The following is a 13,553-nucleotide window of genomic DNA, read 5'->3' as shown; positions in this document are numbered from 1 at the left end:
TTTATCTGAACCACGTTTTCTAAAGTGTTTTTCTTATTCTTGCCTATTGTATGTGTTTGTTTGTGACGCGAAATCGAAGTATTTTTAACGACATTTCTCAGTCGCTAAAGTCTGACGTCCCACCGGCCTCCGGGGTCCAATCAGTATATCACGAGAAAACAACAAAAGGTGCCTAATTATACCTCACAATGTGATAAAATACTACCAAAAATATATAATCATAACCTTTACCAACATACCGAAATCACAGATAACCAACAATGGAAAATATAAATAAATAAATAAAAAGTATTTTGTGTTTGGGAGCTGTGAGCACGGAGACTGTGAGTGTACACCGTGAGTTTTGAAAAGGGTTTATCCTTAAAATGTTTAATATGAATAAACAGTGCTAATAAAACGGCCTGCTGAGGAGTATTGTCTCAAGTGGTGAGATAGCGAGTTGTGAACACTTAACAAACCGAATATAGACCAGTGCACTTTGTTTGTACTCACTTTATTTTTATACAGTGTTTTTGTTGTTGCTGCTTGCTGCAACTCAACAGATTTCTTCATCTCATTACATCATCATCTCCAGGGTCACACTGAACAGCAGATTGTTGTCTCAAAGCCAGTGCTGATCAATGACAGTTTAGCTGAGCAGTATGTCAGATGAGAGAGGAAGAAAGGATGAGTCTCTCACAGAAAACAGAGGTAAGACTGAGTCTGTTTCCAGAGAATCATTTTAAAACACTGCTCTGGCAGTTTCAGACTTTGCTGGAAAAAAACAAACCTTATATGTTTGGCGCTTCAGGACATAAAGTTGTTACAAGTGAAGAAGAAAATATAACTTTATAAGCTTGTATCTGAAATGTAAGAGAGTTGAAAATCTCTTTAATTAGATCAGTCAAATATTTGTAAAAATATATTTGGTCTTCACATTTGAAGCAAAGAAATGTGTTAACAAATGTTAGTCCTGTAAACAAGAATGACTGCGATCACTTTATAAAACTCTGCAAATGTTTCTGTGAAGGACTAGAGAGAATGTTTGTCAATATAAAACACAGATGAAGCTCCTGTAGAAAAGTTTCTCTTCTCATCTGTGTGTCATTAGTGTAAGATCAGGATCACATGTGTCTGTGAAGAGTGACCGGTCAAAGAATGGTGAAGGACCTGAACTTCAGTGAGAAAAAAAACATCAATCAAAAGGGTATTATTATCTTTGACATCATAATGTTGTGTTGGCTTATTTCTCCACTAAGATGCTTGTGATAGAAATGAATGAAAATAAAACAATAAATCACTGATTTCCTCTTTATTGAACTTAGTCTGGAGCTTCTTTCTAGTAACACAATTACACAAGCAGCGACAAGGAGGTATAAATTAACCATGGAATATAGATCATGAATATGTCAAACATGAATATGTCTTTCCATCTATCCATAGTCATAGATGGACAAATGCATGTCTATACTGTGCTTCATTACCATCCTCAACAGTGAAGCTCTTTAAATGAGACTGAAGGAGCTCCTGTAGTAAAGTGTTTTTTGTTTCTTTGTGTCATTAGTGTAAGATCAGGATCACATGTGTCCAGCTCTGTGTCTTTGAAGAGTGACTGCTCAAAGGAAGAGAAGGACAAACTTCAGTGAAGAAACAGCATCAAGAACCAAACGGTATTTATTTTAGTTTTAAACATAGACAGTGTCAGAAAGTGTGTCAGTGAATAAGTCCATTACAGTCCATAAATTTATTACATTATTGTTTTTTTCTTTGCTCAAATATTTACAATATATTTTGGTCATATTAATTTCCTAAAAATGCAGTATTTTGATTTATTTTATTTACTATCAGGCTTCAGTATGAAACATCAGATCCAGATTTACAGTCTCACAGGAACCACAAGAAGTTTACAGACAGTCTCCTGCAGATCTTCCAGGTAATAAAACACATTTTCAAGAATATTTAATAATTATAATAAACAAATATGTTATTGAATAAGATTGGGACAGAACTTTTATTTGTACTTTTTATTTTTAAGAACCCATAAAATAAGAATGAGAGCCTATTTTATTAATATTCACAGCAAATTATTGTTTTGTTTGTCTCACCTTGATTTTTGATGAAAATTTTTAATAACTGAATAAATAATTTTGACCAAATATAGAATTTTTTTTCTGTAATTCATTTTTGTCTTTCTTTGTAGGATCTTGAGAGCAAAATAATATCATTTCTAAAGAAAGAACTGGAAAAGTTTAAGAAAATATTACAAAAAGAAAACTTGCAATACTTTGTGAAGGAGTTTAATGAGAACAGATGCAGTATGAAAGAAGCAGCTCTTGATCTCACGCTCTACTTCCTGAGAGAGATGAAGCAAGATGAAGCTGCTGATACTCTAGAAGGTGAGAGACTCATGATCATCTGTAAACACTGTCACTTATGAATGCAGGAGAGAAAATAAGATTAAACAATATCTGTATTTCTGTTTCTGTTTAGATGAACTGTTCTTCATTCATCAGCTAAAGTGTAGCCTAAAGAAGAAGTATCAGTGTGTGCTTGAAGGAATTGCAAAGCAAGGTGACTCTACACTTCTGAAGAACATCTACACAGATCTCTATATCACTCAGGGCTGTAGTGAACAGGTCAATACTGAACATGAGGTGAGACAGATTGAAGCTGCTTCCAGACGTCATGAATCACAGGAGATACAGGTTGAGTGCAAAAATGGGTTTGAAGCACCTGAAGAAGACAAGCAGATCAGAACTGTACTGACAAAAGGAGTTGCTGGAATCGGAAAATCAGTCTCTGTGCAGAAGTTTGTTCTGGATTGGGCCGAAGGAAAAGAAAATCAAGATATCAGCTTCATATTTCCTCTTCCATTTAGAGAGATGAACTTAAAGGAGCAAGAAAAACTAAGTTTGACGGACCTTATAACTCAGTTTTTCCCAGAGACAAAAGGACTAAACCTTACAAGAAGAAATCAATTCAAAGTCTTGTTCATTCTTGATGGATTGGATGAATGTCGACTTCCTGTAAACTTTAAGGATAATGAGACGTGGTCTGATGTATCATCATCAGCCTCTCTGGATGTTCTCCTGACGAACCTCATCAAGGGAAATCTGCTTCCTTCTGCTCTCATCTGGATCACCAGCAGACCAGCAGCTGCCAGTAAGATTCCTCCTGACTGTATCGACCGGCTGACAGAGATACGAGGATTCAATGATGCACAAAAGGAGGAGTACTTCAGAAAAAGATTCACGGATGAGAATCAGGCCAAAGAAATCATTGATCATGTTAAACGATCAAAGAGTCTCTTTATCATGTGCCACATCCCAGTCTTCTGCTGGATTTCAGCCACTGTTCTCCAGAACATTTTAGAGGAGAAAAAAGTGTGTGAAAAACAATCAGGCTGATGATGCCTCCAAAACACTGCAGGAGTCAAATACTGAAGACACTCCTAAGACTCTGACACAAATGTACACACACTTTCTCAGATTTCAGATCCAGCAGAGCAGACGAAAGTATGATGGAGAACATACACCAGATGTTTCCTGGGATAAAGATGCCATCTTTTCACTGGGGAAACTGGCATTTGATCAGCTGGAAAGAAACAATGTGATCTTCTATGACACAGATCTGGAAGCCTGTGGTATTGACGTCTATAAGGCATCAGTGTACTCAGGCATGTGTACCCAGATCTTTAAGGAGGAAACAGGGATCGTTCTTGGTACCATGTATTGCTTCATTCACTTGAGCATTCAAGAGTTTATTGCAGCTCTTTATGCACATCTGTTTCTAGACATCAACAAGAAGTGTGTGTTTGATCAAGACTCTACAGAACAGGAAAAACAAAAGTGAAACATGATTGATTTGCTCAAGACTACAGTGGACAAGGCACTAGAGAGTGATAATGGACACCTGGATCTTTTTCTTCGATTCCTTCTTGGTTTGTCACTCCAGTCCAATCAGAGACTCTTACAGGGTCTGTTGACACAGAAAAACAGAAATGATCAGAGCAAAAAGGAAATAGTTCAGTACATCAAGCAGAAATTAGAAGCTAATCTGTCTCCAGAGAGATCCATCAATCTGTTGTACTGTCTCAATGAACTGAACGACCAAACTCTGGTGAAAGACATTCAGACCCACCTTAGCAAAGGAAGTCTCTCATCTGCTGATCTTTCACCTGCCCAGTGGTCTGCTTTGGTCTTTGTGTTGTTGACATCAGAGGAAGAGCTGAAGGAGTTTGAGCTTCAGAAATTCAAGAAATCAGACGAGTGTCTCATTAGATTATCAGCAGTCATCAAAACCTCTAAAAGAGCTCTGTAAGTTATTTAATACATTTTGTCATGTTTTGTTCTCATCTTAAAATTATATTAATCTACACTGATACATAGCAGGCTTGGACACCCCTGATTTATAGTGATAATTAACCATATACCAGTTATAAGGAGGGGTGGGAATCACCAGACCAAAAACTATACCAAATGAAAAAACATAAATTTATACATCTAGGGATGTAACAAAATGAAAATTCTGGGCCGAAATGAAAACTGAAAGTTCTGGATGCACTTGGCTGAAACCGAAAATGCTTTCTAATGATTATTTATAAATTTATTAAATAATATACATTTATATCGTAAGACTTTTTAAATTTAACTAAATTTTGCTGAAGACGACCTAGCTGACCTCACCAGAAAAAAACTCAACACCACCATCTAGTGGATTGTCAAGGAATTTTTTATTATTCTACCAAATAGTGTACTAAAAGATTGATACTTGGCATCCGTTTATCAATACAGTATTGCCGTGGAAAACATTGCGATACTATACTGTATCGATAATTTTCCCCACCCCTAGTTATAAGTATATATCTCTTAGGGTTAAATCAAAACACATTTTCTTTAACTTTTTTTTCTTTAAAAATTGCAGTCCTTTGGAATTAAAGTACAATGCTGTTTTATTAGATTTACATGGGTTTTATGTAAAAAATTCTCTTTTCAGCAAAGTTAGCTACAGAAGAAGCACATCATGTTATTATAAAAAATATTGTTCCATAGTTATTTCTACTCCAATATGCAGTTCAACTTCTTAAACTTCTGCTATAAAGAAGAATATACACTTGCATAACCAAAAAAATATATACTTAACCTCCAGATTCTCCACCCTCAAGACACTCATCAAGATAATAGAGCAGCACTGTTAAATGTATAACTCATTGCCATTAATTATATAAGCCTATTATTCATTTACATATTTTATTAAGTATTACACAAGCATGCTAGTTTGTTTCATGCAGGAAATTAGAATCAATGCAATTCTAATATATATGCAGTGTATTTACTGTTCATCTAAAAAATTATTTATATATATATATATATATATATATATATATATATAGTATATATATATATATGTTATTATATATATTTATTATTATTATTATTATTATTATTATTATTATTATATATATTATTATATATTATATATTTTTTTTTAAAATGTATTACATGTATCTAACTCTGTGATTTGATTTATTTCTCTTGTAGGTTAAATGATTGTGGCTTAACAGACAAAAGCTGTCCAGCTCTGGCTACAGTTCTTGGATCAGATACCAGTCTGAAAGAGCTGAACATGAACAATAATAATCTGCAGGATTCAGGAGTGAAGATCCTCTGCACTGGATTGAAAAAAATGAATTGCAAATTAGAGATACTGAGGTAAGTTTTGTGACAATCCGTATTGTTTGGTTAGAGTTCAGATCCATCTGTTAACATGGACCTAGATCATTTGCCACAGAATTGAGGACAGAACTGCTTCAGCTCAGTGAAATTTGCAGCATGAACTCTACATTCCAGGGCCCTCATTTATGTGTGCATAAGAACGCAAAGTGTGGGATCTTCCATCTTGTACTTAAACGCAGGAATGTGTGTAAATAAAAGCACAACTCTGAGCATGCTTGAGCAGAGAATCTAGTGTTAGAATGCAATACTACAAAAAGAAAGTGATGCTGAGTGTTTCCTGTGTGCTTTAATTGCAAATACTCAATTTATAAATTCATAGTTCTAGTCAAAATATCTAAAAACTCTTAAATCAAGATGCATTAACTAGATAAGCAAAAACACATACAATATTTAGTCGTTTCCTGGGGGAAAAGGTCTAAATGAAGTTCATTTTGCTTAAAACAACTTAAAAACCCTCTTAATTTTGAACTTTGTTGTTTAAGTCTAGATCTAGGCACGATGAGTAGACCGAGATCACTGGATCTCAGTGTTCTGCACGAGTGAATCAGGTCGCTGCTCTAATGCAGGACAAACACTGTACACTCTACACACTTATGTACGTTTTTTCATAGTCACAAGGACATTTTTAAATTCTTGCTGCTGGGTTTTTTTTATGTGTTTTGTATAAGAGATTGCTGACCAAAAAAAAAAAAAAACGTATGTGACTTTTGTAATGTGGTTATCATCATCAAGCTCAAAGGGAATCATTTAAGATTTTAAAGTTACTGGTGTAAGGGAAACAGGTCAATTTAGCTCAAAGGGAATCATTTAAGATTTTAAAGGGAATTTGAACAGAATCACTGTTTCACGGCTGATCACTGAAACGGCCAGCGATTCACTGAACGAGCCGTTTTACATCAAATCTGCACTGGATATTAATATCCAAAGGATAGTGAAAACACTATTAATTAGCACAGTAACAAGATCGACAGTTTAAGACATTAACTTGTAAGCACAAAACACAAGATACTTCTCTTTTCAATATAAATAAGGCTTTATTAGATAAATCCAAGACATATAAACTAATCTAACACATAAGCACACACACTCACACATACGCACGAATTGCAGGAGGATAGAACATTAGGAAAGAATGAGCTTAAGAGAATGAAAATGTGAAATCCCAAGTTTACAGCAATACGTGAAATTGCATAGACATTAACAACCATCAATCACTTAATTAACCCTCGCACTGAGTTCCTCAATGAGGTTAAAATTATATTAGATAACACCAGTACAGATCAGAGTCTGGAGGTACGTTACTTGTGATGCCTGTGTAACGGGGTTCCATTTGTTGTCGCTGAAAAGGGGGTTTCCCGAAGTTGCTGATTGGCTGGAAGTTCAGTAGTCGTTGAAGTGACGTCTTGGGAAGCCCGTGGTTGGGCGTAGGCTGAAGATGCGGAGTTGTGGGCTGGTTGAAGTTGAACGGGGCACTCGAGGTCAGACTGGAGACACGACTTACAAAACTTAACTCAGAACACGAAACTCTCAAACGGAAAAGAAAAGAAGTAAAGTTTGACGAGACTAGGTGGTGTTTCTTCTCATCGTGGCTAAGTAGCAGCAGGCGTGCAGGCCGAAGCACGCTGGAACGGCGCTCAAAGAACGCTAAAAGTGATGACAAAGCATGACTAAAAGCAGGCTAAAAGCCGGCATGACTGATAGCAAAAGCTAAACAAAAGCTCAAAGCTAAAAGCAAAATTTGATGGTGTCCTGAGTATTTAAACTGGCATTTTGGCCACACCTCAAATGTTGTCTTGACCAATTAGATATTGTCTTTTCTCTGTGTTTTGCGATGTTTGTCCCACCCATTCATAAATCATATGTTATCTTATCAATCACGTGGTCCGAATTTTCCCGCTCTTGCAGGGTATAATTTTGGACATGATTCCTATAATAAGAATATGATACATTCGACAAATAACTGATGGTCAGAAACCGTTTCAAGCAAGAAAATTCGAACACACACATACTAAACATGAATATGATCCCTTAAGCTATTCAAGAGTTATTTAAAAAGACATACACAATAAGTGATTAGAAACATTATAATCAAATGTGTGGGTTCATGTATGATATGGAGTTTTCAGAAATGGACTGATATCCATTTAGAAGTCTTTTTTGAGTTTATTTTGGTGCATATATGCATTGGAAGGCATTCTCTGTGCCATTCTGGGGAGTAAGGATATGTCCTGTGAAGACCAGAGGGGTTAACAGGTCTCCTTAGGAATTTCAGTCTGGTTTTGCTAGGTGGGGGGAAGTCAATCCAACGATCTTGTTTACTCTCATGGCTTTACATGGGGAGGGTCAGACTGTCCATCTCTTCGATTACTTGCCCCAAATTAGACAATCTCTTCTTTGAATTGAAATTGTCAATAATTATCCTAATAGCATTAAATTCAAAAACTGTTCCTGAATTAATGAATCATGTATCAGACTGTGGTGCTAGGAGTTGATTTATAACATCCTGCCTTTCTGTGGAATTCGGCTCATGTTTCAACCAGGCTCCCGATCGAATCTTTAATTTGTCTGGTTCACGCTACAAGAGCGAGGTCATGTTCTGGCTGCAGCTCTAAATTCAAACCCTTCAAATCTGACAGAGCTGGATCTGAGTGAGAATAAATCATGTTCTGGCTGCAGCTCTAAATTCAAACCCTTCAAATCTGACAGAGCTGGATCTGAGTGAGAATAAACTAGGAAACCCAGGAATGAAGATCATCTTGACTCTGTTTGAAAATGTACAGTGTAGACTGGAAAAGCTGAAGTAAGTATTTTAAAAGTGTATCCCATTAATTACCCAGACTCTAGTGACCCACCATAGTTTCATAGATTTGAAAATATTTTACACTTCTCATCAGGACTGCACAATTAATCAAAATAAACTCGAAATTGTGATATGGGTTAGGGCAGTTATCAAATCACAAAAGGCTGCATTTTAAGTTAGAAGAGTAGAAGTTCTAAAAAAATAAAAAATAAAAAGAAATAAATAAATGGCTTGTGAGCGAGTTATTTTGAGCTTATAACATGAATTTAAAAGGTTCACCTAGTTTTGCGTTCATGTAATTTCCAACATTGTTTGACAGATGATGTTAACAGATTTCACCAGATTTGTACAACAAAGTGTTTATAAACCTGTTATGAACTAAACACAGAAACTTAAAGGTCATTGTTCAGTTTTCCACCAAAATAAAAGCCTGAGGGCTCAACATTTGAAAGTAAAGAAATTAAGACATAAGAATTACAATAATAAATATATAATTAAATTCTTCAAAATTTAAATCCTTCATCAAGCTGCTTGTTCTATGTAGAGTTGTAAGTATGGTTTAGTCTTAAGTATTGTACTGTAAAATACAAAATATTTGTATAATTATCAAATTAAAAAAAACGTTATTTCACAGTGTGTTTATCATGCAGGTATCATATTGGTGGATAAAAGTAGTAGCTAAAGCTGATATTTGTGTAATTGTATGTATATCTTAATTAGTTGTGTTCTCTCTTCTACAGGTTAAACTGCATCAGTATTACAGATGAAGGTTGTGCTGCTCTGGCATCAGCGTTTAATTCAAACCTCAGAGAGCTGGATCTGAGCAGGAATCAAATAGGAGACTCTGGAGTGACAGAAATCTCCAGTCTGCTGAGAAATTCACAGACACTACAGATACTCAGGTCTGAATTTGGTTAATCTAAACATGAATCAATGTAAAGCTCCAGCTGGTCTGTAAACTGGCGCTGTGTCACAAGAAATGGGTCAGTGATGTGAAATTGGTGTGTTGGTTTAGATATATTTATCAAATATTGACAGATTGATTTTTTTTTAAGGTGATGGGAAATGTTAATATCCTAATGGTGTAATAAATGTTTTTATGTATTGATTTAATCTTTCAGTAGACTTTCAGACTGCAGTATCATAAAGAAGGTTATAATACAGTTGCAATCAAAATTATTCAACCCCCTTGACCTGCAAGACATTTTGCTGCAGAGAACAACATTTTATGAAACCAGTTCAACAAAGGCATCAGTAAAGTATTAGAGAAAGTTTGTTAATACACTTTTGAGTTATTCTGAGAATCATGAGGAAATTCTAATTGGACCTAAACATTTGTTCAAATTTTGTGCAGAATCTTTTATTCTTTAAAATCAGTAATAAACGCTGTCTGTAAGTGTTTAGAAGCTTCTGTCACGTCTCTACTACAGTCTTGGCCCATTCCTCGCCTGAAAAAGCTTCCAGATCACTGATAATCTTTGGTTTTCACATTTGCCACTGCTTTCTTTAAATTCAACCAGATATTTTCAATGAGAATTAAATCTGGAGACTGAACAGGCCACTCAAGAAACATTCTATGACTGATCCCTGAACCAAGCAGAAGTAGATTTGGATGTGTACTTTGTGATGACTGTCCTGCAGGAAAGTTCGTTGATCATCTGTGTCTCTAGGAACTTTTAATGTCTTGGAAATCTTCATATAGCCTTAGACTTTCTAAAGTAATACAGTTATTTATCCTCTATAGCTTCTCTATAGCTTTATCTCTGTTGACTTTGCCATTTCTGCTACAATCTCTGAAGGGTTGAGTAATTTTGATTGCAACTGTAGGTTATAATTGTGGAAAATTAAAACTGCAAAAATTAAAAATTGCATTTGTTGTAGTTTACATTCACCAGTATATAACTTTACCCAGCTTTACTGTGAAAAGAGTCCATTCAGGTCAAAATTCCCGTAGTGCATCTTTTTATTTTCTTCATTCTAGAACATGTACTTGTGTGAAAATCTGTGTTATAATGAAGAATAACATATTTTCTAATAGACTTTCAGACTGCAGTATCAGTGAAGAAGGTTATAAAGCTCTGTCTTCAGCTCTGAGATCAAACCCTTCACACCTGATAGAGCTGGATATCACAGGAAATGATCCTGGACCATCAGGAGTGAAGCAGCTCAGTGATTTACTACAGGATCCAAACTGTCAACTCAAGACACTGAGGTGAGACATGATGAAATAATGAAAAATAAATGATATGCATGTGAATTATTTACATTATGTATTATTAATATATATATTATATTATTATTTCACTAATTCAGTAAGGGTACACAATTTGTTGCATCAAAAATGTTGAAAATGATCAAAGATGAAAGATGAGATGCTGCAGCTGCTGTTGTTTTGATGATAAATGTCAGCACAGTTTAGTTGTGTTAAAAGTTACAGCTTAATCAGACATTTTGGGTCACTAGATGTGCTGGTGTTCAGTAGTTTGGTGCCTCAATAGTTATAATTTATGATTGTGTTATTGTGGACATTTCTCATGAAAACATATTCAGTGTGATTTATTATCCTGATTGTTTAAATATTACTGAATGCACTGTACATTAATTTCCATCAAGCTCAGATTCACAACACTGTAGATCACTGATCTAGAATAGAGAACTGGATTGCTCAGGACGTCATGAATGTGAAGCCACCGCGCCGCCATATTAGTAATCCCCAGTGTGCGTAAACGTTCTATTGAATTAATAGGAAATTGTATGATTTTAACGAGACAACATCACATAAGTCAGCGTTTTTTAAATCTGAAGTATCCCTGTAATTCTTACAATGCAAACACTCAAGGGAATTTCCCCTACTTATTAAAAAGCTACATTCATTACAGCATAACATATGTGCATATACCTTTATTCAGCTTGTACAGGCTGTTCACTGTATATATAATTATGTTTTGTTAAATCTTAAATATTAATAAAGATTTATAACTTGTATACACGTATAACTTTATTCGCCTTGAACAGTTATTCATTGTTTATATAATTTTGTTTTAGTGTTTTTATTTGTACAGTAGGTGCTAACTGCAAATATTTCAACAATGATTTCATTAACAACATTCATTTTGAAGCAGGTAATGATTTAAATGGTGGTTAAATTATTATTAATTTAGCATACAACATTTTACATGGAAACAGTTGCTAATGCTAGTAAACATATTTGCGCGATTTTGGAGAGTCTGAAATAGATGTTGCTCAGTCAGGACATTAAAAATATACACATCATAATTTATTCAGAGAAATAACTCAATACAAACAGTACGGACATGAAGCTTTATTTCAAGATGGTAAATTAAGCTTTTCATTTCAGTATAGAGCAATATTAACAGAAGATATTGTATTATTCATTGTATATTCAAATCAATTTCTGATACTAATAGGTTCATATTTAATAATTCCCGAATAACTTTGTACATAAAGAAATAGGCTATATTTTGTGTTGGATCAGTTACCTGTGTCATCAGTGTGCAGACACAGACACACACACCTAAACGCTTTAAATACATCCTTATCCTGCCCAAAAAAACCATAAACACTGCAGATAACATGTGAAGTAAAAATGAATTTACATACACACAACATAAAAAATAATCCTGTTTGACTGATTTGCTTCAAATCGGGTGATTTTAGGTCAGCGGTTTGCATGTGACTCAATGGTGCTCTCTGCTGGTAGGGAATAGTAAGATGGCTGATCAAACACTTCTGTTGGCTTCACTGTCTTTTGGCAGTTTAGAATGTGATGAGCGATCCAGTCATATATAGATCAGTGCTGTAGATCTACTACAGCAGATCTATCACAGGCCACAAACATGTGATGTGTGTCAGGAGAGGATCAGTGATAACACACACACACACACACACACACACACACACACACACACACACACGTCTGAACCTGCAGTTCCTCTCATAATGAGCAGAATTACTGTTGCAATCACACAGACATCAGTTAAATAAAACTATCCAGAGATGGTCTGAACCCAGATCATGTTCTCTGTTAGTGGATCAGCAATCCAGTGTTTGGTGAATTCTGCTACATAATAATAGAAAGAGGGGCATCAAAAGATCAACAAAATATATCACTATGAATGCTTAGCTGTCACAAGCTAGTTATCTCTTGATAACTTTCCTCATCTCCCTGCTTAAAAGCCAGAAAGAGCTTCAGATTTTTGAGAATCATGATCTTGTGAGCTTTTGCCCCTATGTTTTTTTTTTTAAAGAATTGACTTTTATACAAAAAAAAAAAAAAAAAAGTTTATATTTAAATGTTCAACTGTTTAAACTTGAACTAGAGCTTTTTGTTACAAACAATGTTTGATAATCTTTAAATGTTTTGTGATGTAATGCACACTGAATTGATTCCAGCTTCATCTTCTCTTCTGCAGGTTTTTGGGTCCTGCTTCAGATGAAGGCTGTCAGTATGTGACTGGAATTGTGGGTAAAAACCCGTTACTCCTGAGAGAGCTGAATCTGAGTGAACATGAACTAGGAGACACAGGAGTGAATCAGATCTCTGCTCTACTGCAGGATAAACACTGTACACTCAACACACTGAAGTGAGTTTTTTCATTGTTACAAGGACACTTTAAATTCTTGCTGCTCTGTGCTTTATGTGTCTGTGTAAGAGATTGCTGACTGAAAAAACCATATGTGTCTTTTGTAATCATCATCATCAGCAGTATTTGTCAACTGTCAGCTAAAACATACTGGTAAATATTCAGATTAAAACTGAAGTGTTTTCTCTTTATGCAGTCTGAAGAACAACTGTATCACAGAAGGAGGGTGTCATGTTCTGGCTGCAGCTCTAAATTCAAACCCTTCAAATCTGACAGAGCTGGATCTGAGTGAGAATAAACTAGGAAACCCAGGAATGAAGATCATCTTGACTCTGTTTGAAAATGTACAGTGTAGACTGGAAAAGCTGAAGTAAGTATTTTAAAAGTGTATCCCATTAATTACCCAGACTTTAGTGACTCAACACAGTTTATAAT

At 35.2% G+C, this 13,553-nt stretch overlaps 1 protein-coding gene across 1 annotated transcript in view; it reads left to right on the top strand.

Moving 5' to 3' along the window:
• The window catches only part of LOC122141383 (NLR family CARD domain-containing protein 3-like), a gene marked incomplete at its 3' end in the record, with an annotated part of 100,824 nt that extends 90,121 nt beyond the window's left edge, over window positions 1–10,703 (top strand). Inside the window, 6 exon segments of the mRNA XM_042748715.1 lie at window positions 1,828–1,912; window positions 2,180–2,375; window positions 2,470–3,362; window positions 3,412–4,295; window positions 5,520–5,690; window positions 10,553–10,703. Coding sequence (XP_042604649.1) covers window positions 1,828–1,912; window positions 2,180–2,375; window positions 2,470–3,362; window positions 3,412–4,295; window positions 5,520–5,690; window positions 10,553–10,703 — 2,380 coding nt within the window.
• Between the last annotated feature and the right edge of the window lie 2,850 nt (window positions 10,704–13,553).

This window comes from Cyprinus carpio, chromosome B22 (assembly GCF_018340385.1).
Source record: "Cyprinus carpio isolate SPL01 chromosome B22, ASM1834038v1, whole genome shotgun sequence".
NCBI lineage: Eukaryota > Metazoa > Chordata > Actinopteri > Cypriniformes > Cyprinidae > Cyprinus > Cyprinus carpio.
Note: the sequence above shows the minus strand (reverse complement) of the source record. Positions and strands in the feature narration are given on the sequence as shown.